General features: G+C 32.7%; 1 protein-coding gene and 1 long non-coding RNA gene across 3 annotated transcripts in view; one reads left to right on the top strand and one right to left on the bottom strand.

Annotated features, from left to right (window-relative positions):
- The window catches only part of LOC127704157 (uncharacterized), a 71,788-nt gene extending 45,712 nt beyond the window's left edge, over nt 1-26,076 (bottom strand). Inside the window, exons 1-2 of the mRNA XM_052208056.1 lie at nt 25,887-26,076; nt 11,090-11,251 (exon numbers count right to left, since the gene is read on the bottom strand). Of these exons, the coding sequence (XP_052064016.1) occupies nt 11,090-11,251; nt 25,887-25,938 (214 nt within the window). The 5' untranslated portion in view covers nt 25,939-26,076. The remainder of the gene's footprint in view (nt 1-11,089; nt 11,252-25,886) is intronic.
- Nucleotides 21,717-24,406, top strand: LOC127704166 (uncharacterized). Of its 2 annotated transcripts, XR_007983167.1 has the most exons (3): nt 21,717-22,606; nt 23,415-23,588; nt 24,029-24,406. It is a non-coding gene; the product is annotated as an uncharacterized LOC127704166 (long non-coding RNA). The 2 variants fall into 2 exon arrangements; XR_007983166.1 differs by lacking the exon at nt 21,717-22,606 and having other exon boundaries at nt 22,613-23,588.
- Nucleotides 26,077-26,480: the final 404 nt, after the last annotated feature.

Here is a 26,480-nt window from a genome sequence, read left to right as displayed (position 1 = left end):
CAGAATTTATTAGTATTTATAGCAAAAACAAATATAATCAGCAAACATTATTAGGGCCCCGCCGAATGGTGGGTCGCCCTATAGTGATCAGTCTATCTGTCCGTCTGTCCGTCTGTCCGTCCGTAACAAATTGTGTCCGCTCTATATCTAGAGAACCGTTATGATTTCATACTTTATACTAGACATTCTTATGATAGTGTAACTATCATATATCTTTAGTTGGCCTAATTTATTTTGTGTGGCCTAAGAATGTTTACATTATATTGTGTAAAAATAATACACATTGTGTTACAACTATGCAGTATAGAAATCACTAGAACCATCATGGATACTCATGGAATGATTAAAACTTTCTATTTCACTTACATAACGTTTCCAGAATGATCAAAACAAAAGATGAGTAATTCAAATCTACTGTTATCTAGAACGTTCCGTTACAAGTATATATCAATGCAGACCCTTAAGATAGACATAGAGATAGACTTAGACATCGATAGACATCAACATTCTCAGCAGCTGGATTGACACTTTTTATTTACAAACTACATCATACTAGATTGTGACCTATTGGACGTAATATTCTGTGGATTCCCGTGAAGATTTCCGGATAAAGAAAAGATAAAAGACTGGACTCATATTTTGACAGTTAAGTTGACATTATTATTCGTGTAATATTTCTTGTAAACTTCTGTATAATAAATCTTGTTAAATTTTATTATTGATTTGTCTCTTTTGTTAGCTACAATTTAAATGTGATTTCTGGCCGTAACAGAAATTGGGGCTCGTTTCCGGGATAACGTAAATATCTCATTGAAAATTTTTAGTATTTTTATTAGAACTAGCCAACAAAATTCTACAAAATGGCATTTGATGCCGGTAAATTTTTGAAAACGACCGACCTGGAGGGGTTTAATAATTTAAAAATAAAGAGGAATTAGTGTTGCTTGCTAAACATCTGAAATTAGACTTATGAGTATCTATGAGAAAACAAATTATAAAAAATTTGGTAATAGACAAATTTGTTGACACAGACATTTTAGGTGAAGATGCTCTTGAACAAAAGGTAGAAAATGTTGATGCTATCAAATTAAAACAGCTTGAACTAGATCATGAATTTAAATTTAAATAATTGGAAAACGAAATTAAAATAAAACAATTTGAATACGAAATTAAAATAATACAATTGGAAAAAGAAAAAGAAGAAAAACAGTCAGAACTTGAAATGAAGGAAAGGTTAGAGATGGAGAAAATAAAGGAAAAAGAAGATGAATTTAAACTAAAACAGGCAGAACTTGAAATGAGGGAAAGGTTAGAAATGGAGAAAATAAAAATTAAAATGGCCAAAGAAGAAAGCAACACTAAAGTTCAGTCGAAATCAGAACATTTTGAAAAATAAACGTTTGGTTGCACAGAATAAGAGTCAATCTAGTTATAATATGTCTACTCCAAAATTTGGTACTTTTGAGAAGAAGTCACTGATTTTTGCTTATTGTAAGAAGAATGGTCACCTGATGGCTGATTGTTTTAGACGCCAGAAGAAGAATGAAAGAGATAATAAGCCCAAGACCAGTGATTGTACGACACTCCGTGTTACCAATACGTTGGAATGTCCTGCGAGACAGGCTTTTAAGTCCAGTTTTTGTGATTACATGGAGGATTATAAACATTTTATGTCTGATGGGTTTGTTTCTATTGTTGATTATACTACTCCTCAGACTATTAAGATTTTACGGGACACTGGAGCTTCTCAGACTTTATTGTTAGAAGGTGTGTTACCTTTGTCCGAGGAGACTTCTGTTGGTGCCTCCGTTTTGTTACAAGGTGTGGAGTTAGGTTGTATAGATGTTCCCTTCCATCGTATTTATCTGAAGTCAGATTTGATAACTTGACAAGTTGTTGTGGGTGTTCGTCCTAATCTCCCTGTTGAGGGTGTTTCATTATTGCTAGGAAATGATCTAGGTAGGAACAAAGTGGTTGCTGAACCAATTGTCACCAGTGAACCGGTGGTGGATGTTAAATCACCTGAAGATGATACTGAACTGTATCCAGCTTGTATTGTTACTAGCTATAGGGCGATGACTAGAAAACAATAAAATGAGGATTTGCAAGAAGACCAGTTTGATTATATGGACCTTTCTGACACTTTCCTAGCCGACATTGAAGGTCCTGGTAGCTCAGAAAAGGCCCTAATAAGACTACCTAGTGTTAACAAGAATGTAATTATGCCATGGCCAGACGTAAACAGCCATTCATTAGACCGAAGGAAATTTGTCGAAGAACAAAATAAAGACCCTGAGGTTCTTCAGCTCTGCAAGAAGGCTCAACCACAGGAGGAAGCAGACAAAGTGGCCGAATGCTGTTACCATCAAGACGGCATTGTAATGAGGAAGTCGGGGCCCCCTGATGCTACCCCAGAGGAGGAATGGAGAGTGGTATACCAAGTGGTGGTGCCTAAAGTTTATAGGCAAGAAATTATTGGTCTTGCCCACGACACTCCCTTGGCTGGACACTTAGGTATAAGGAAGACTTGTCTTAAGATCTTGCAGCATTTCTACTGGCCAAGACTTAGGAATTATGTCGCAGAATACTGCAAATCATGCCATATATGCCAGGTTGTTGGTAAGCATAACCAGAAAATACCACCAGCTCCACTTCTGCCTATTCCAGCCTTTGAAGAACATCTCAGCAGAGTACTAATTGACTGCGTTGGACCTTTACCAAAGACCAATAAAATAGGAAATGGAAATGGGGAATGTGTCAAAGAGACAACAACCCAACCATAGAGCAGACAACAGATGAAGGCCACCGATATGTCTTCAATGCAACGAGAAACTCCCGACACAAGACTAGAAATGCGTATTTATTGACGATCATGTGTACATTCACTCGCTTTTCTGAGGCTATTCCGCTAAGGAATATCAAGACACCAACTATTGTCAAAGCTCTGATCAAATTGTTCACGCTAGTTGGACTTCCGAAGTCTATACAGTCCGACCAGGGTTCAAACTTCTTGTCAGGTTTATTTCAGCAAGTCGTGTACCAGTTAGGAATTGCTCAGTATAGATCAAGTGCTTATCATCCAGAATCCCAAGGTGCCTTAGAACGTTTTCATCAAACATTGAAGAACATGATTAGAACTGTTTGTCTTTAATTTGACAAAGACTTGGATACTGGAGTTCACTTTTTACTTTTTGCGGTCCGAGAGGCTATTCAAGAATCCCTTGGTTTTAATCCTTTTCGAGTTGGTATTTGGCCATACTGTAAGGGGACCGTTACAATTGATTTAGGAAAAGAGGCTTGCTGAACACACTGACTTGAATCTTTTAGACTATGCATCTAGATTTAAAGAAAAATGTATACTGCTTGTCAAATTGCTCAGAAAAACTTAAAAAATGTACAGAACAAGATGAAAATATGGTATGATAAAAATGCCAGGGACAGAGTTTTTGAGCCTGGTGATAAGGTACTTGTATTTTTGCCAGTCCATGGACATCCTTTACAGGCTAAATATTGTGGTCCTTATACAATAGAGAGTAAAATCAATGATTTGAATTATATTGTAAAAACTCCAGGTCGGCGCAAACAAAATAGAGTGTGTCATATTAATATGTTAAAACCATATTTTGAGCGTAGTAATGAATGTGAGAGAAAACCAGTTGCCACTTTAGCTATGGTTAAAATGGAGAACAATCATGACAAACCAGATTTAATTGAACCACCTTTTACTTCTACAACTATGGAAGAGACAGTTAAATTGAAAAATTCAGAAATTTTGTCAAATTCAAATTCAAAGCTTGCACATCTGTCTTTTGATCGTAGAGAAAATATAAAAGCTTTGGTATTTTCTTTTAAAAATCTTTTTCCAGATGTGCCAAACAAAACCACTGCTGTTTGTTATGATGTTGATGTAGGCGATGCTTCTCCAATTAAGCAACATCCTTACCGGCTCAATCCACTCAAACTTGAATTTATGAGACAAGAAATTAAATATATGCTTGACAATAATATTATTGAGCCGAGTAACAGTGAATGGAGCTCTCCTTGTCTCCTTGTGCCCAAACCAGATAAAACCTTTCGTTTCGTAACTGATTTCAGAAAAGTAAATTCAGTTTTTAAATCTGATTCCTATCCGATTCCAAGGATAGACGATTGTATTGACAACATTGGTCAAGCAAAATTTGTGAGCAAATTTGATTTATTGAAAGGTCACTGACAGTTCCATTGGCACAGAGAGTTCGGGAAATATCAGCTTTTGTCACACCAGACGGCTTGTTTCAATATACTGTAATGCTGTTTGGCATGAAAAGTGCTCCAGCTACATTTCAAAGAATGACCAATAATGTTATAAAAGATTTAGACAGTTGTTATGCTTATATTGATGATCTTATTGTATGTAGTGATAATTGGGAAGAACATTTAACACATTTATATGATACTTTTGATAGATTGTCAAAATCAAATTTGAATGTCAATCTTGGTAAAAGTGAATTTTGTCAGGCCACTGTTGATTATTTAGGGCATACAGTTGGCCAAGGTCAGGTGAACCCTATTACGGCTAAAGTGGATGCAATTACCAAATTTCCCCCTCCTAAAAGTAAAATACAACTTATGAGATATTTAGGCATGATTGGATTTTACTGGAAATTCTGTTCAAATTTTGCTACTGTTTTTCAACCATTGACTCATCTTTTACGGAAAGATTCTAAATTTATCTGGAGTGAAAATTGTCAAAACGCTTTTGAAAATAGCAAATCACTTTTAATTAATAGTCCAGTTCTGGTCACTCCAGACTTTGAAAAACAATTTAAACTTGCCGCTGATGCAAGCAATGCAGGAATTGGAGCTGTTTTATATCAAGAGACAGATGATTATGTTGAGAAACCTATATCATATTTTTCTATGAAATTTGATAAACATCAGTAAAATAATTCGACTATTGAAAAAGAGTGTTTTGCACTGCTGTCTGCAGTTCAACATTTTGATGTATATTTAAATCCCACTGTACATCCAATTCTTGTTTTTACTGATCATAATCCTCTCACCTTCATCCATAAAATGAGAAACAAGAACCAGAGGTTGACTAAGTGGAGTTTATTGTTACAGGTAAATGATGTTATTGTAAAACATATTAAAGGTAAAGATAATGTAATAGCAGATGCTTTATCTAGAACTTATTAAACCACTATGTATATACTATGTATTTCTGCACATATTATTCATGAAAAGTTTTTGTTACACTCAAAATTTTTTTTAAGGGGGGAGGTGTTATGATATTGTAACTATCATATTTCTTTAGTTGGCCTTATTTGTTTTTTGTGGCCTAAGAATGTTGACATTATATTGTGTACAAAATAATACACATTGTGTTACAACTATGCAGTTTAGAAATCACTAGAACCATCATGGATACTCATGGAATGATTAGAACTTTCTGTTTTACTTACATAACGTTTCCAGAATGATCATAACAAATTATTATTAACGTTCTGTTACAAGCATATATAAATGCAGACCCTTAAGATAGACAGAGAGATAGATTTAGACATCGATAGACATCAACATTCTCAGCAGCTGGATTGATACTTTTTATTTACAAACTACATCATACTAGATTGTGACCTATTGGACGTAATATTCTGTGGATTCCCGTGAAGATTTCCGGATAAAGAAAAGATAAAAGACTGGACTCATATTTTGACAGTTAAGTTGACATAACTATTCGTGTAATACTTCTTGTAAACTTCTGTATAATAAATCTTGTTAAATTTTATTATTGATTTGTGTCTTTTGTTGACTACAATTTAAAGGTGATTTCTGGCCGTAACAACATGTATATTAACCAATACCAGAGAGTGTATCATAATGTTTGTACAACTTCCTATGTCATACCAGAGAGTGTATCATAATGTTTGTACAACTTCCTATGTCAAAAGTCAAGGTCAAAAACTTTGGTTTCAACTGACAACCCCATGTCCTATGGTAAAGACCGTGTCTGCTCTATATCTAGAGAACCGTTATGATAAGTTTATACTTGACATGTATATTAACAAACATGAGAGGGTGTGTCATAATGTATGTACAACTTCATAGGTCAAAGGTCAAGGTCAGAAACTTTGGTTTTAAATGAAAACCCCATGTCCTATGGTAAAGATACAAATTTTTTATCACACGTTATTCACAGCGGGGCACACAGAGATGGCTCCCATCTCTATGATTTCTAGTTTTATCCTTATACACATGTTATAATCGAATATTTCTTACAACAATTCATTGAACCAAGGTGCATATTATCGAAGGCTCATGAATATTATTGCAGGTTGGCCTCATGAATAGTAAGCGGCCGACTTTTGTCGCCGGCTAGCTTCACAATAGCCACTCATGTTTACCGGTTCATATGCAGGCTTTCGATTTCGTACACCATTATTCTTTATTTTGGGTAGAATATTCATTTTATCCTGTTTTCGAAATATAGGTTTTGTTCAGTTCTCACTCATTTTTTCTCTAGGCCAGCTTATTCATTTCATTACTTATTACCAGTTCTAACTAGCTAAAATTCCCCAACCGAATTAAAAATAAATAGTAGTCTCTTCCTTTTTTCTGATAATATTTGTCAGTGTTATAGCAATGAAAGCATAAAGGTGTCTATTTAATATGTTGCATATCTACTGTCAATATATTATATTATGCATAAAATGTGTATAACTTACTATATGTATGTTCATGTGCAAATAAAAAGAAATTCATTATAAAAAAAATAAAGGAATACATTTCTGTTTTTTTTTTTTCATTTTTCTCTTTTAAAGATTAGTTTTTGTACAAAATAATCAACGAAAAATAAACATGATGTACAGCTGCAGCAAACGACAACAACTGAATTACAGGCTCCTGACTTGAGACAGGCACATACAGAATGGGGTTAAACATGTTTGGCGGGCACCAAACCCTCCCCTTACCTGGGACAGTGGTGTAACGGTACAACATATGAACAAACTATACAAATTAGTTGAAAAGGACTGAACTCATCAGATAGATACAAAGCAAAAACAAGTAACAAAAACACAGAGTGGACATGGCAGGGTACTTATACATCCCCACAACAAAAAAAAACAACACTAAGTACAGTTACTGATGGCTAGTTCAAAGCCAATAAAAACTAATAATAAAAAAAAACAAATTTGTGAGCACTCAACCCTACCTTAAAAAATCATGCAACTCAGACTAAAATACCAATCAGTACACATCCAACATCCAACGGATTAAGTGAAAAGACGTCATAAACAGTAAAAAAACATGATCTTGTGCAATGCCAAGATACGGGCATCGACAGATCGTAGAGCCATGAATATGCATATGTATATAAACATCATATTTAGTTTGATTTTATTTTACTGATAACAAAATCAATATTAATACCAATAAAAAAAATACTCAAAGATCTAATTACAGTGTTGAATTGGTAACCTTTTAGAATAAATTTATGTAAAGGATCGATAAGTTTACCCGGATCGTTTCTAAATTTTCGGGCTCGGTAAACAACATCTCCAATAAAATTAGGATGTGCTATCCCGTTTGAAATAAGTTTTCTACATGTACAACCAAACTTTAAACCCAAATCTTTATATAGATGGAATAATTTAGTAAAGGTTTTAAGTAATTTGTGGTAACGAAACCCCCGACTTACAAATGTAACAATTTACCGGTAATACATGATAGAATACGTTCATTGAAATTCAAACGTCACAGCAGACACGGGCATAGCGAACGAGATGGTTCCAAAGGCACGTCACCGTCCAAAAAAGGAAAGTTATTAATAAGGAACGTAAAATCGTCCCTTTGAAAGAAAATTTTACTGTAGTTTCCCGTGTGAAACTGAAACATCTAAATCTAGGAAAGGACAGTTGTTACCAGTCATATTTAAAGGAAGTTCCTTTTATTTTGACTTTAGCTTATACTTACCCGTATTCATAAACTTTATTCGTCTATTTAATGAACGAGGATAGATTTTTTCATCTTTCTTTATTGACCGATGATGGTATACAACGGCCTACCTCGACGACGGTTTTAGTGTAACGTTGTTGAAATTATGAACATTCATAATAAATCTCATGAAATAGGCATAAAAGGAAACTGAAAATAGCTTAATTATATATAATTTCTGCAACTGTTTATTACTTGATCATTTATAGTCAATAAACAAATGCTTGACATCTTATGATACAATTAGTTTGTTGTTCTACGCATCAAAGAAAACTTAATATTTTAATTATTCTAAAGTAGTAAGTTCTAAAGGGAGGTAAATCATATTTTTTGAAGATTTTAAACAAACATTTTATTCCACATTTCCATGCTTTTTAGGGTTAAATCATTTTAAAGAAAAATGCTGCTTTACATTGTGTTTTAAAAAGAAATTCATTTTTTCTCCACTCTGGCAGTGTTCTACATATTTTTTTGTATCTATTACTCACCCTTTCAACGTGCAGCGCAGTGTGCTAATAAAGTATACAAATGTCTTTCAATTCTTGATCAAGAAATGAAAATATAAAAGTCAGTGGCGAATTCAGATTAGGCGTGGTGGGTGTACGCCACCATCTCCTTTAAAAGGAAAAATATCTTCTTTTTTTCGGCATAAATTCGTTAAACAATTTATTGCATCTCTCCGATCGGCGGTATATATATCGTTTGTTTTTTTTTGGCAATTAGCCTTCCCCTTTTTTCTCTTCAAAAATGCTGGATCCACCCCTAGAACTCTTATAAAGTGTCTTCGATTGTTAAATTAAAAATGCGTTATATATAGTATAAAAAATAACATTTGAGTCTTATGCAACTTTTGGGTTTATAGACATATCTGAAAACTGGCTGCTAGCGGAGTGGCTGCTAGCGAGTGGCTGCTAGCTTGAGCCTAGCTAAACCCCGCCACATTCTGTATGTGCCTGTTCCAAATCAGGAGCCTGAAATTCAGTGGTTGTCGTTTGTTGCTGTGTACCATATTTGTTTTTCTTTCATTACATTGTACTTAAATTAGGCCGTTAGTTTTTTCGTTTGAATTGTTTTATATTTGTCATTTCGGGGTATTTTATAGCTGACTATGCGGTATGGGTTTTGCTCATTTTTGAAGGACGTACGGTGACCTATAGTTGTAAATTTCTGTGTCATTTGGTGTCTTATGGAGATTTGTCTCATTCGCAATAATACCACATCTTCTTATTTTTATATGGTTCTCCAAAACATTAGTTGAGGCTGTTCCATCTTCAGTATTTGCACCCACTAGAAGTTATTAAAAAATAAATCACATGTACCCTTATGAAGAAGCAGACATCTTTCAAAGGTATAGGTTTATTACAGACAGAAGTTCGTTGGATGATTTTTTGAAAGGTGTACATGGCGGAAGGGATACAACTCATTTCCTATTTTTTTTTTTTTTTAGAAAATTCTGCATTAAATGTAATCTTCTTAATACTCAAGCTACAAAATCAGGTATAGAAATAAATGTATAACAACAACACACAAACATGTGCTTTTCCTTGAATGGTTTGATTTTGTTCAAGTCCGTGTATAGATTTTGTGCCAAGAATGTTTGTACCCTATCCCTTGTTGTCCATGTTATAAATTGGAATCAGCAATCGTAATCCATAAAACCTAATCTAAACGATAAAACGGAAATCTAGAGTAAAAATGAACAACAACAGTAACCTTCACCAAAATGGTGTACCGAATGACTATAATAAATATTGGTTATTCCAGAAACACTTGTCATGCATACTGGAATCTATATCATATATTTTATGATGGTATGATACTAAACCCCTAACGGGAGGGATTGTACTTGATTTTCATATGATGAAGACCTACTCTTTCAATCAGTTTAATTGAAGTTTGGAGTTGGCATGTCAGTAACTGCTAGTAGTCCTTTGTTCATTTATGTACCATTGTCATTTTGCTTAGTTTCTTTTGTTACCATTTCTGACATCGGACTCGGACTTCTTTTAAACTGGGTTTTACTGTGCGTATTGCTATGTGTTTCTTTTTTCTACATTGACTAGAGATATAGGGAAGGGTTGAGATCTCACAAAACATGTTTAACCCCGCCGCATTTTTGCGCCTGTCCCAAGTCAGGAGCCTCTGGCCTTTGTTAGTCTTGTATGATTTTTAATTTTAGTTCATTTATATGTTTTCGAGTTTAGTGTGACGTCCATTTTCACTGAACTAGCACACAATTTTATTTAGGGGCCAGCTAAGGACCACCTCCGGGTGTGGGATTTTCTCGCTGCATTGAAGACCCATTGGTGGCCTTCGGCTGTTGTCTGCTCTTTGGTCGGGTTGTTGTCTCTTTGACATATTCCCCATTTCCATTCTCAAGTTTATCATACTATAAGGTGACTTTTACTTTGAAGATAGGTATACTAACTACTTTTACCGGCAATCACTTCGACAGATAGAAAGTTTCCGTTTTCCCTATTGCCTATTGCCTATACATGTAAAAACAAGTGATTTTGATTTCGTGTATGGCAGATGTTTGTCCGTGTTACGATTTCCATCGCAATACATTTGATTTTGTAATTGTATAGAGCAGATAATCTGCGTTACATTTTTTCATCTGCAGTACCGATATATAAATAATGTGCATGATGTAGTATGATTGTAAATATAACAACTATCCACCAAAGTACTAATAAAAAAAAATGAAAATAACAAGTTATAAATTTCATGCGTCCGAAGCGCTTTTCTGGATTTACCTTCAGCAGGAACGCTCAAAGCCAAATATTTGAAGGCCAATCAAGTCTACTTTTTCAAAATTAAACACTATAAGGTATGAGGAAAAACTGGATTCAGAATATTTTTTTTGTCATCTGCTTGACCACAATATTTTTTTTTCATCAAATTGGGGATCTGAATATTCTTTTTAGGAAAAAACCATAACATCCCCTCCCCCCTTGAAGTTAAATGGTCGTTCCCTCACTAATGATAGTTGCTTCAACCGTAAATAGGACGAATTAACAAATAATCGGTCTGATTGAATTTTGTTTAACCCACGCATTTTTTTTTTTAAACTGAGAATTATTTTTTATTACTCATAACTAATTATATTTACCATATGCCGAACCATCTGATGTTTGATAATCTGTAATGGTATAGCTAGATGTAAATTGTCGTTTAATAGCATCTGTTACGAACCAATAAGTGACGCCTGCTGTGGCTGTTGTCCATTCTGCTGGAAATCCACTTCCGGTGCAGGCTGACAACACTGTTTTTCCTGAATATAGAATGTCAAAAATAACTTTTTATTTGTAATCAATCAATACTGTAAAAGAGAGGCGAAAAATACCAGAGGGATATTCAAACTCGTAAGTCGAAAATAAACTGACAACGCCATGGCTAGAAAAAAAAGACCAATGGACAAACAATAGTATACAAAACACAACATAGAAAACTAAAGACTGAGCAACACGAACCCCATCAAAACTGGGGGTGATCTCAGATGCTCCGGAAGGGTAAGCGGAATTATCCTGCTCCACATGTGACACCCGTCATGTTGCTCATTTTAGTATAAACACGGTAATAAGTCTAATTCGGTAGGTCACATTCGGGAAAAGGGGATGGGATTGTAGTTACAACATTAGAAACATATCCGTTATCATCTGTGAAACGGATGCGGAAAACTTACCAAGAAAATTTGTTTTTAACTTAACTTTAAACAGGTGTCTGAATGAAACATTTGTGTCAGTCTCAGAAGTTACTATACATAACTCTTTCGGCTCCTTTATCTCTATACAGCGTTGTCACGATATATTTAAACAAAAATATTTTTTTTTTTTTTTTTGCAAGTTACGTTTTAATTAGAATATTTAAACGCATTCGTATCTTGTTCACCAAATTCCTTTATAACAAAAAAAAAATCAAATCATATTGAAAAATAGAAAATAATAATAAAAAAATAGAATGACGTTTAATACTTCGGAGCCTTACTATGATTTAACACTTGAATTTGACAATCCAGCTGACAACCTGGTTAAATATGAAATATGAAGATTGTACATACACATATGTCCATAATATTGCACGGAGATACAGACAGACACACATACAAATAAAACTAGTCGGAATAAATGACGTAAGGCAAGGTGCTTCCTGTTGTGGATGCATCACCCGTCAGACGATAATTCACAAATATATGGAAGAGTAGGATATATGACTGAGTTTAAATGTTTTACAAAAAACTGACAAAAGATACAAGACCTATAATTTTACACGTTATACGCGTGTTTTGTCTACATACGACTAAAGACAGTTTGAATGCCAAGTCAATAAAGAAGTTGCAGAGCATTAACAGTAAATTTCAGATAATGATCGTATCACTTATATTTCATGTTAGTACAGGCGGATGCACTAAATATAATTGATCAAAATTCCTATGCGAAACTAACCATGTAACGATAAAAGAATTAATTAGGTCGACCAGAACTTGCAGTCATTCCTTTGGCTTAACATCGTAAACGCAATCATTTATAAATCGTTTTTCAACTATGAAGTCACCCTTACTCATCGATGTCACAAGCGTAAATAAGGGTCTGGATGGGGGTCCTTCTGTTCAATATTTATTTTTTTTGAATTTTTAGCCATTTCTCTCTATTCTTTATAAAATGTGTCTTTATTTAATATATATTTAATAAATTTTAGCACCCAGTTATTCAGTCTATTTTTTATTGTTTTGGCCTATTTTTCTCTATTTTTTATTGTTTTGGCCTATTTTTCTCTATTCTTTTTTGTTTAAGCCTATTTTTCTCTATTCTTTATTGTTTTAGCCTATTTTTCTCTATTCTTTATTGTTTTAGCCTACTTTTCTCTATTCTTTATTGTTTTGGCCTATTTTTCTCTATTCTTTATTGTTTTAGCCTATTTTTCTCTATTCTTTATTGTATTTGCCTATTTTTCTCTATTCTTTACTGTTTTAGCCTATTTTTCTCTATTCTTTATTGTTTTAGCCTATTTTTCTCTATTATTTATTGTTTTAGCCTATTTTTCTCTATTCTTTAATTTTTTAGCACTTTATTCTGCACATTTTGCTCAGTATTCTCTATTGTGTAAGCCCCATCCAGACCCTGGTAAATATTAATCCATTTGAGAATGTATGAACAGAGCCATTATGTTCCCCTGCGACTGGAAAGATATATTTTGTTTCCCAACTTTCGAACTTTTGTTAATTTTAAAATGATAAACATGTTGAGTACTGTTTTGTTACTTTAAAACAGTGCTACAGAAACTGTGAGTTACATGTATATTGCTCATTAATGATAAACAGGAAGTTGATTAACCATGACTCAAAACTTCAGAAACCCTGGTTTGAAGCTCCTAACAAAAATGCAATGAAAATTCCATTGCCGTTTTGTGCAAAAATATGTAACTATAAGTGTTCGGTACACAAGAAGATGATGAGAAATGAATTTGAAAATGTTTTGCACGGTATAGTATACTCCCTTGAAGCTTACTACTAACTTTAAGAAAGCTCTTATTTTATGGGACGTACGGTTGTACGGACGAAAGACATTTTACCATAAACATCTTTTTCGTGGAAAAGAACTTTGAATGCTTAAACATGTTAAAGTAAAAATATATGATACTAAATATTTTTTTTATAAAAATTCTTATATCCATGTGCGTCGTGTAACACTCTAAAGGATGTTATTTGATTGAGTTCAATTATTTTTAATTTTGTTAATTCAGTGGGCCTTTAAATTTGCCTTCTCTTTTGACAACAGTAAACAATTCAAAATCACATAATCGTAATTTTTCAAAGAATAAAGGTTGTTATTTTTTATATTGTTGATGGTTTTGATAAAAATTACGTAAAAAACTAGCATTATATGGTCGATTTTTACCGATCCAACAATTTAACGGCTTAACCTGTCTATAGATTTTCACGAACAAAGAACTAGACATACTTTCCTTAACGATCAGAATTGACGAGTTTTTGGTATATTACAGATGATTCAAACGTCTTCAACATCCCCTTTCAACCACCCAACCCCACCCCCTTTTCATCACCCAAACCCGTCTCGCGCGCACACACACACACACACAATGTGTCTTGTTATTATTGTAACGAATCGGTTAATATTTTATTATAATTATTTACAAATTGCACTAAAAATCTTGTTTTTGTCCAATACTAGGCCATTTATATTATTTTTTAGTCGTCATTTAATTGCTGATTTTTCTCACAACAGAGATTGATAAGGGACAATATATTAATTATGAAATATCATTTTTTAACTGATAACGATTAATAACATAATTGCATATCCGAATAAACTATACCATTATGGTTATTGAAACAGTATACAATAAAGTAAAGGGTATTGACATTATTTGACCTGAACATGACGTGTAGAATAAAGAAAGAAACCTACTTAATTCTTTTATGAATGAAGTGTCCTTTATAAACTCAGAATAAAACTTATCATCATTAAGAAAACGTCATAGATATTTGTTTTTGACGGCTTAGTTTACAAGGCCATATTACTTTTTGAATGTATCCTAATCGTAGATGGACGTCCTTTTGGTGAGTACGCAGGCACGTCAATGCAGAATTGGAAAGTTGTACCATATGTCTCGTGTAAGGAGACTAAGAATATCGCACGCTCTATACATTAAGCTAACAACTCTTTCAAATCTTCATTCATGGGTTTGTTGCGAGGCAAATTAGTTTCCCACATCCAACATACCCCCCTATTTCTAGATACAGTCTAAATCCGCCTTCCAACATTCTGGTCAAACCCTTTTAAATCAATTTACTAAATTGATTCATTGTCAATTTATTTTTGTTCCTCATAAATATGCATGAAATATCTGCTACTGGTGGTTAATAGACAGCTGATAATCAATCAATCAATCAATCTAACATTTCACATTATTATTTCTGATATTTATTCGCCGTTGAATGATAAATCGGTGAGTTTTAAAATGCATCGAATTTTAGTTTTGATATTTATTTTCTCGATGAGATAAATATCATAATCCACCGGGTATTGTTGAAAGAATCAACATGTATACCATGTATACCAGATATTTTTATCTTTCTTTCATCTCTTTATTCTAATCTTTATTTCATTTTTTATTGGAAAATTCACGTTTTTATACATCTGGCACGGATATTTTCCACTTGTCGTTCCCACAATCCCGTCTTTTTTTCCTCGATTGTGGCATTATCGAATGCTATTTATTACCTTGATTTTACTTGCATTGAGTAACACGAAAAGTGACATTAGTGGAGCAGAAGCCGCTTACCCTTCCGGAGTACCCGAGTTTTGCTACAATCTCTAGTTTTCTTTGTAATGCTTTGATATTGTTGTTTTTTCTTTAGGCTTTTTGTTTTTGCAAAAGTGCTGTCTGATCTTATTGAGCTTTAATTTTTATTGCCCCCCTCTGGTATCTTCGTCCCTCCCTTTGCACGTGTTTTTGCAAGTACGCCCCTCAAACCACTCTCTAAATACAACAATCTTAAGCGTACATGTAGCCGAATAAATCAAATAAGAATGTACGAAGTCAAACAACCCCCAAAATGAGTCTTTATACATGTTGGTTCTTATACTACAGAAAAGACGTTCAAATAATGTAAAAAAAATCTGTGTTTATAAGACAGAATCATAAAAAGCATGCAGGTACTGATTTGAGAAAGAAGTATGATGGGACATCTTGATTAATTAACATACCGACGATTTTTGTGTGCATATTTTGAATGTTTAAACCCATAACATCTTAAAGATATGTTACAAGTTACTGTACAGCCTATCTGCAAGTAAGCTTTTGATTGACTGTTATTTACTTTACGCCCAGCAGCAAATATTTCATGCGTATTCACGATGAGAATATTCGTCAAACTGATAATCTAATAGGTTGACTCTGCCAAATTGGACGAAGGATGAAGTGTGTCAAACTTTGACTGCCACTGACAAATGATGGCATGTTCAATATGTTCAACAATTTAGCCTTGTAACAGTCCAAATTTGGAAAAATCAGAGATGTTACTTGTCTACTGGACTAGAGAGAAGCAGTTGATTTTGCGTCCCCATACCGACCAGACGTGACTGCGTAGTAATACATCCCCCATAGACAGACGGGGCTACTCTTCCAGCGGAGTAGTACCCTTAAGATTGAGAAAGTGTGACTTATTTCTAATCCATGGTTAACTCTCTTGGTACATGTAAACATTTCACATTTACTTCAATGTTTGTCTTTTAAATCTGCCAGTTTGTTATGACTTCTTGCTTTTCTTTTGAAGTGATTCCATATCAACGACAATCGTGTACATTCTACTTCAGTAGTATTTAATGCTACTCTATTTTCAAATAGATCTACCAGTTAGTTGTCTAGTCAATAGGCAATTAAATAAATCCCTTGAGATTAAAAATTCATACAATTTAATGATTTCAATATTTTACAATCAATTTTTAAACTTCAAATATTAAGACTAGACGTCATAATTCATATACTTCATACAGTTTTAGTTTGCATTGTATACCAAATAAGGCTTCTTCAAACTATTGTTGAGGAATAAAAAATATGCTTAACAAAATTACTGTTTGTTCTTGTGATTTATTTATTTTTCATCTGTTGTGTTAACCAAATAAGGCTTCTTTAAATTATTGTTTGATGAATAAAAAGTATGCTAACAAAATTGCTGTTTGTTTTTGTGATTTGTTTTTCTTTCATCCCTTGAGTCTATCATTAAGGGTTTCTAAAAAATTTAGTAACAGCACTTTTTTTTTATAATCAAAATGAGAACCATTTTATTTTACAACTTCTCAAAGTAAGGAGTTGATCAAAATATTAATTCTTCTTGCTTTCCTTTATGGAGATTTTTTTTTATATAAATACAGCAAAATGTACATTACAAATGTCTCATGCTCTGTTTCTGGCGTTGCTGGCCATAGCTTCAAGGAACTCGGAGCACATAATGTTGAGTTTGGAGCCCAACAATAAATCAGGATGGAGGCCGGTGCCCAGATCCCGTGTTATCCCCTAATATACTCCTACTGTTTATCAAATTATTTGAAATAGATGGAATTTGACATAATATCTTCATTATCTCTGATTTTTTTAGCAGTTTAGATGATTTTTAATGGTCTTTTTATTTATAACGTGGACAGACGTAAACGGGATTGAACGGTTTTGTTATTTTGAATGTATTTAGATATGATATTTTCACTTGAATCTGGAGAATTAATTCACAAACGTTTAAACCCGCTGCATTTGTTTGCACCTGTCCTAAGTCAGGAACCTGTTGTTCAGTGATTGTCGTTTGTTGATGTGGTTCATAAGTGTTTCTCGTTTTTTATATAGATTAGACCGTTGGTTTTCCTGTTTGAATGTTTTTACATTTTTGGGGTCCTTTATAGCTTGCTGTTCGGTGTGAGCAAAGGCTCCGTGTTGAAGGCCGTACTTTGACACATAATGGTTCACTTTATACAAATTGTGACTTGGATGGAGAGTTGTCTCACATCTTCTTATATCTATAGACTCGGGATGTGTTGATCGTGCCAAAAGTTGCGAATGCTTCTCCGTTATTGCTTTTGGCGTTAATCACTACTTTTTTGAATATGGATTTTCGGTTATATGCAAAGAACTTAGTTGATAAAGGACATAAATATTTACCCAATTCTAAACTTCACGAAATATTTATACAACCAATTCACACATTAATTCTAATCTCACAAAGCAACACACAAATGTCACAAGGATTGTTTTATAATGTTGTGGTCGATAACTGGCGGACGAAAAGCAATATTAATAATTGTATTTTGAACCTTTGACAAATGTAAATTTGAATAAAAACACTATTCATTATAAAAATATACATTCATTTCAGTGTTATTATCCTCACAATTGCCAAAATACAAAAAATATGTATTTGTTTAATTTAACCGCCAAGTTAAATATAAATTAAACCAAAAAGAAAAGTGTAATGCACTGTTAAACGTTATATGTTAATTATTGATATGAAAGCACAGTAAACAAATTGAAACATGATCTGTTTTGTTGCAATTGTGATACTCTTTTGAGGTCCTATATGAGAAACTTAATGTGATTAACCTTTTGAACATTCCCGTTGTCACGCCTTCAACATCCGGAATATTGCCTTGAGGCTAATTTCTTTGTATTCTTATTATAGGGGTAGGTGTGGAATGCAAAACTCGGAAATGTACGCAGGCTGTTACAGTACCTTAATATTTTTCCATAACTGTTTTAGGGGGCAGGGCATATAACAGTTTTCTATGCTGTACTCCATATAACAAATATATTATATTGAATACCTATCAATATATATCTGTTGATTTGTGTAAACTTTCAAGCTCCCCTTGTGCATTGGATTGTGTGAGAAGCTATCATTTTTTCTCGAAAATCTTTTATTAACATAACACTGGGACAATGTGGTCGTTTACATAACTGCGATGCAAAAAAAAAACAAACAAACTTTGTCTCATTATTTTGTTTTGTTGCCTGTTGCTAAAAACGGTTTGATTTGATTTGATTTGTTGGTGTTTGACGCCACTTTCGGCACTATTGGCTGTTTCGTGGCGGTCATGTAGTTTTTGTTAATGGAGGAAAACAAAGTCCCCGGAGATAATCACAAACTAAAAATTAAAGAACGTTATTGTAAACAAAAAATAATACTAATACATGTATCAGTGGTCTCTAATGTGGACCATTGAAATTAAGTCACAAATTGTTCTCTATCCGTTGTAGTTTCTATCCCTTACAAACTTATGCCTGATTCCACGATAGAGAAAACCAAAGACTGAGCAACACGAACCCCAACAAAACCGGTGGTGATATCAAGTGCTCCCGAAGGATATCTTTGTGGTGTCATAGGACATGAACGATGTATACATACATTCACTAATACTATGAAGCAACACAATAAAGACAAATAAACTTTTTAGTATATTAGGATATTTAGCTTCATTGTGATATTTAATGGAAGGTATATAAACATTGAATATGAATATCATTTATTGAAGAAAAATATTTTGGTAAGGTTTTAAGAATTTAATCGAAGAATCAATCACAGGTGTAAATTTGGTTACTGAATACGTAATGTACATGTATTTATTAAATCCCAATGTTTATTCGTAGGATTATTTATAATTATATTGTATCAAAACGACAATTTCTTTAACGACCTTTATAACAAATACTCTAATCTGTTACAGTCACATCGCTATTGTCTACAATTAAATTTCGTTAATTTTATTCGATTCAACTCCAATGACCGTTTTCGTGGTGAAAATAAGATGATGGTGATAAATGGCTGCTTAACGACCAGCGGCAAATTGTTTTGCATATTCAGGACGAGAACAGTCATGTTAACGTATTATGAATTTTAACCCTACTTTGTACTAGGAAAGAAAGGATAAAAATCAATAGAGAAACAGATTCCACCACTATAACTCGTGTATTACGAAATTTAAATTTTAATTATTTAAAAAGCTCGGCAAGTCATGCGCTTTAAATACTAAAATTTAACTGTCTCGAGTGGAGAAATATCGTATTTAGTAGTACACTTGTTGCATTGATGGAATCTATATTTAACGTGCTAGTTCACAGGGTAACATTCCGCAGGAAAACGTTTCACCTTACCCGGACACATTATTCTGACTCCGAGCTAACCAGTCATTGCTCCTACTCTTTAATGCCGCGTGCTTAGCGAAGAAGCTTAATATTACAGTCTTGATCCTTGGATTTCAGATCAAAGTTAACATGGGAAATATACAAGGTTTGAATTATTAATCAGTGAGCTGATGAGTTTAAATAATGATTTATATTAACAAAATATATACAGATTTTTTAGGGATAGGGTAAGGGTTAGGGTTATGGTTAGGGTTCGGGTTACAGAAGTGTTTCTCGTTTCTCGTTTTATATAGATTAGACCGTTGGTTTTCCCGTTTGAATGGTTTTACACTAGTCATATTTGGGGTCCTTTATAGCTTGCTGTTCTGTTTGAGCCAAGCCTTCGTGTTGAAGACCGTACTTTGACCTATAATGGTTTACTTCTACAAATTGTGACTTGGATGGAGAGTTGTCTCATTGGCACTCATACCACATCTTCTTATATCTATTTATAATAATTTCCGTTAATTCAATCTTTTTTCTAAATTTTTTGTACTTATAATCTTTGTCTTTTTTCTAAATATTCCTTTATAAAAGCTTAGCCTCCTAGTTAGAAACCATGAGTTCAATGGCATAATATGTCGTATTATAGTATTATTTTCTTATGTTAATATATTGTTGTCATGACAAAGGAGCTAATTGTTTTCCAAAGTTATTATCCTTCTAAGAGGTGATCCATGCCCCCCTCCTCCAATTTGTAAACCTTAAAACGCTTATATTAGTTATAAGTTTCCTCGATAAACATTATTTGTTAAAATGTACTTTTTATCGTTAAGACATATGTACAAATCCGTACAAAATGGGTACTTGTAATCATACCTTGTAATAATAATATTATGGTAAAAAAATTGCACTGAACTTTGAGGTTACCAGTTTAAGTTGTGATACAATGATATTGACATCTTATGCAATATATTTTACTAATAAAAACAGCTTGGTAAGTAAGACCATCTTGACCCTAGAGTCGATACATAATAACACTCATTATGTCGCAAAGTCAAAGGTCAATGCTTATAAAAATATGACAGGATTTTTAAATTACGTCTTAAGATCTGATGTTACAATCTCTTTATTTTGATATAAGATCAACAAAAATTTCAACAAAATATTTATGAATGTAAGAATCGAAAATTCCTTTTGTTTCGAACTTAACTTATTTGCTTTACTTTGGAAGTGTTCGATTAACATGCATTAGACATTTGCTCTCAACATTTTCGCCTAAAATAACAAGAAGTTGCACCCTTTGTCGTGCTAAATAAACCCAAACTGGTTTTTCAAATCAAAATATCGAAATACAGGAAGTACGTGTCAGACATCTCTCAAAAGAGCATGCATGTTTCGGACAAACTCCCACTTACATGTATATTTATTAAAACGAGATTATCTATAGAAAGCTATAGAGATACACGTGTTTGGCTTGTTCTAAAATAGCATTTCCTTCAAAAGAAATGTGTTTGAAATAAATGAATGATGAGTTAATGTGATGATAATAAAATTGAGAATGGAAATGGGGAATGTGTCAAAGAGACAACAACCCCACCATAGAGCAGACAACAGCCGAAGGCCACCAATGGGTGATACCAATTAATTAAAAAATGATAAGATATGATTCCCGATATACATGTAATTTGGGGACTTAAATGAAATTTTAAATAAAAGTAAAAACATTTCATAAAGATTTTGAATTTGTATTTTGTAATTTCAATAGAAAGGTCCATATATTTCTGTTTTGATATATTTGGATAAAGTTCCACAATATCTTACTTGACTATTCGATAAGAAAGTTGATGTACATGTAAATAATAAGAGTTTTAATTTAATTGTCCTTGGCTCAATTAGTAAAATTTATTTATCCGTTCAAAAATATTTTAATTTTATTTGAAAGTTTGATAGAACGATATGATCTGCACACTTGTTGTGGTGTTGCTTTGAATCCATAAACATGGGAATTTGGAAGATATGACGCCAATCTTAATGAAAACGTTGTATATTACCCACAATATAGCAATTATGGGTAATAATCCATAGAACATACTTCAAAGACAAACCCAGTCAACAGACTAACAGTGGGCCAACGTTGGCAAATTGTCGGTCCGTTGGTCGACCGTTGGTGTTGGCTGCACAACATTGGCCCAACGTTGGCAAATTGTCGGTCCGTTGGTCGACCGTTGGTGTTGGCTGCACAACATTGGCCCAACGTTGGCAAATTGTCGGTCCGTTGGTCGCACGTTGGTGTTGGCTGCACAACATTGGCCCAACGTTGGCCTGCTGTTGTAAATCCATATTATTATCTAATGTTGGTTATAAATAATCGGGCCAACGTTGGCATTACGTTAGTAGCAACATAGGGCCGATATGAAATTTTGTTAATAAAAATTGATTATGAAATATTTTACGCTTTATTTCTCTTGGGAAGGCGGATGATTTCGATTGATGCATGCTTATGAAAAGTTAATGTTATACCGAAAGGGTTCATCAACTGAAATTACGTTTGCAACTCTATGTTGGGCCAATGCTGATCCTATATTATACTCTATATATAAGTCAGGTAAAATTCCTACTGGAATATCATTACTGTAATAAAAAAAAATATATCGTTAACATAGATTGCCTGGTTAAAAGTTTAAATTTATTGCAATCATTATTTATTATAACTTTATTCATTAAACTTTGTGAAACATAATAATTTAGCAATTATATACAGAGTGATATTTGATACAGCTAGTCTGTTAATCAAGCACATTCTGATAAGGTTGACCATATGTTAGACAAATTTCAAAGATAGTTGCTATGGTAATTAAGTTTATAGGAAATCTGAATGTAATGGGATGGTCACTTTTGTTGTTATTTCCTGTTGTGTATTTGTAAGAAGGCAGTGAAACGAAGAAAACAAAAAGAGAAAATCATATTATCTGAGGTTCAAAGAAAAAGAAAGTGACATGTAAGTTATAACTTTAAAAATTCTGTTATATATACGATTGTGAATGACAAACATATATGTTTTTTTTAATCTGAGGGATGTTGTTCAAAATTAAAACATATAATTTCTATCATTTTATAATGTTGATCTTGAAGTTTATACGTTTCTGGCGAAATATTTTCTAGATTTTGTTTAAACCATTTCAATCCTAAAAAATCATGAAATATTTGCCACTGAACATTAGTATCATCAAACAAATTGTAAATTGCTAATATTTTAATGTTTTATTTGTGAAATCTATAACGATTGCATTTATCACCATTACTGAAGTTAATGGAAAAAATCTGTCTTAAGATGTACCTTGTTCCGTAATGTTTCAGAAATGTGGTATAATGATTTCTACTTAATAGAAATAGAAATGAATTTGTTAGTTTTATTATTTCTAAATCGCATGCAAACATGTACGATATATTTGTGAAACCTGATCATATACACACTTGCATGTGTAACAGTGTTTTAGATATCAAATAGAGTATTTATTTATTAAATTCATTGCAAGAATGTTGTGATTTATATATAATTATACGGACTCGACTGAATTTAGTTTTTTGTCCTCGGCAAAACTTTTGCAAAAAAACCCCGATATTTGAATAGTTTGTAGAAGTAAATATCAGTCACAAAAAGCTGACGCTTGAAATATAAAAAAAATAGGGGGGATGTAAAAAAAGACTATACCACACATAAGGATATTTATAAAAGAAAAAGACTATAAAGATTATTGTCTGAATTACTGGAATATACAATTTTACATTTAAATATAAATTTATAGGTTAGGTATTTGAGTACTACAGAAGACAAAATAATTCAGAGGGCAAACAGGAATAATACAGAGCTAGGAATAATAGAAATTATTGACAACATCCTGGCTAGAAAATGCATGGGAATGGAGATGGGAAAAATGCATTCTACCATTTGATAGCCCAGAATGAATAAGTTTAAGAAAGTAAGTTAACATAATAGCCATCATTTATGCTACATCGGATTCGAATTTCACAGATATATATGCATAAAATGTTTAATACTACCGTTATTGCTAGTGTCTTTAGATTTGACTTTGTGTTTTTTTTTTCAACTAGTTTTATTTATTTACTTAGAACGTTTTTTGACAAAGTTTCCTGTATCCATTTCTACACTCAATTGTCCTGCTTAACCTAGCTAGTGAGGTTAAGTTTAGCCATTATGGTAAAGCATGCAATATGCCTTTTGCCTTGGATTGTATAGGCTAGGGAAAATATAAAAAAAGAGTATTTTTTCTAACTATTGTAATGTGCCAGGACACCGGAAACAATGCATTTTTTGTCTCTTTGTTTATTTTTTAGGAGGATTTAATATATTCTAAATATACATACATTGAGTACTCATTTATTCATTACTTTATTACAGAGGTACATGTAGTGAAATAACTTTTATGAAGATATGCTAAACTGGATATTAAAAGGATGTAACATTAGACGGAGCCAGAAATAGTGACAAAACAAAGTGTAGCAGAAAACAAAAGGAACACTCTTGTGAATAAAAACCATGTTGGAATACAGAACTAGAAACATAGCTGTATAAAATGAATTATCAAGGCCGTCATACAGAGCTTGGATATTGCAACATAAACTGTAATGATATTATACAAATGGGATAAATGAATTATCATGAATAGACTTTAAAGTTTTCATTCTATAGATCTGATTTAGCAATGTATAGATACAAAAAAAGACTTTTTTAAAATTTGCTGGTTGTCTAGCTAATAATAAATTATATTTAATCATACCTTTGTATTTATATTATTTAAGAAAAATAGGTAACATGGATACGTTGATTGAGTTCATACAAATATGGGTATAAATTCAGAAGTACAATTCCTGGAGAGAGATTGATTGGTTGTTGGTTACCTAAACGTCCACTGACAAATATTTCATGCATGTTCAGGAAGATTTGAGAGAAAGTTGCAAAATACAAAATTTTCGGGTAGTATGTAAGACACAACATTGTATAGTGGATCTGTAAAACGCAATAATTGCAACATTTAAAAAAGTATTACTTTCGCCATTTTGAACTGATGTAAGAACCAGGAATTATTGCAGTTGTTGTCTGGAAGGGATTTTAGTATCCTTCTGAAGTTCATATGGATAGAAAAGTTTACAGATTGAACCAACGGAGTGCCAACGTTTGTTAACAATTTGTTTTACTACGTTGGCCCAACGTTTGTTAAACATCGGCAAGTATTATTCCATCATTGGACCAACGTTGGGCCAATGTATTGTATAAAACCTTACAACGTTGTGCCAACGTTTAGCCATCACGTTGGGCCAACATAGGGCCACTTTGCACTTATACATTGGGCCAACGTTTAAAAACAACATCGGGCCAATGCATGTAGATACGTTGGGCCAATGTTGTGCCAACGTACCAATGTTGTCTGGGAAGCTGCAGCTGAATGTTGATATCTTACAGACTGAAGATTTACAATACTACATGTATTTGATTATCGAATTTAAGAGATCAAATAAATTACCAATGTTACATGGACTTACAAAGATCTTCCATTAATTATTTTCATCTTTGTATCACATGTACTACTTTTCCTGTATTCATAGTTTAGGATTTTGAATGTTTATACTAAAAAACGGTATGCACATGTGGAGCTGTTATAATCATTCACTGATTTTTTATATATATGTAAGATAAAAACTGTAGCGAATTCTTCTGTGCTTAAGTAAATAAAAATATAGTATGCGTCTCAAACGAACAAACCCTGACAAAGTTTTGATGTCCTCCTTGGTCCAAGTTTAGGACCCTCCCACAACCCATGCCCCCCAAAAAAAAGAAAAGAAAAAAGATATATAAAACCCATTTTAAAGCAATTGAGTATATCATTTCAGACAGAAATGAAATTCTCTTCGAAAAAACTATGAATGACTATTTTACTACAAACACCAATATAACTATAATGTCTATCCATTTTTAGTCGAGTTAATTTTAAAACTAACCATTCATTTATTGTATTTTAAAGTAATTTTAAAAGCGATAGTTACATCGACCGTTAATAAACGTTTATCTAAAATAATATTATTATATATTTTTTTTAGATAAGTACATGTAAATCAATAAAAAAAAAATAAGTCCGTATTTTTTTAAATTTGGTCAATCAATTTTTTTTTTTTTTTTCAAATTATTTTTCAACTTAATCATTGAATTTTTAATAATTCGATATTGATAAAACTATATAATTTCAAATCATTCCATTTACCTTGTAGAACGCAGATTATTAGGAATAATAATACTTTTATCCATTTATTCATTTTGCTCCTTGTTACTCATCCTTTCTTCAGGAAATGAAAGTTAATATTAGTACCTTCATTTGATTATTAAAGTTCATTCTTATGATTGACTGTTTTAAACTTTATAAAAACAAACACAAATATTTCCATTTAAATTCTAAAGGAAAAGTGTCAAAGTAATCGTTCCTACTTATATTTCAAAATATATATAAACTAAGTAATTATTGGGTATAACGTAAGTGTTTGTTCTTATCCTTGGGAGATTTAATAGCGATCTTGACAATAGAAAATGCTAAAAATCACTGTCAATAAAGGAAATAAACTACGTAGTAACATCTTAATACAGCTGTAGAAAAACAGACTTCATTTTTGATTTGAAATCTCTGACAGGTTCAATTACATTTGTATTTAAACGACAAAGCAGTAATTAAAAAAAGTTGAATGACAGTTATTACTCAACTTGATGAGTAGAAATACTTTAGTCCATCCTTTCAGTTGACTTAGCTTGAAATATTTTTGATAACCTTTTCATATTTGAAATTTAAATAAAGTCATTTTTATAC

The sequence above is a fragment of the Mytilus californianus genome, unplaced genomic scaffold (genome assembly GCF_021869535.1).
Source record: "Mytilus californianus isolate M0D057914Y unplaced genomic scaffold, xbMytCali1.0.p SCAF_6, whole genome shotgun sequence".
NCBI classification, from domain to species: domain Eukaryota; kingdom Metazoa; phylum Mollusca; class Bivalvia; order Mytilida; family Mytilidae; genus Mytilus; species Mytilus californianus.
This window is presented reverse-complemented; position numbering and strand designations above follow the sequence as displayed.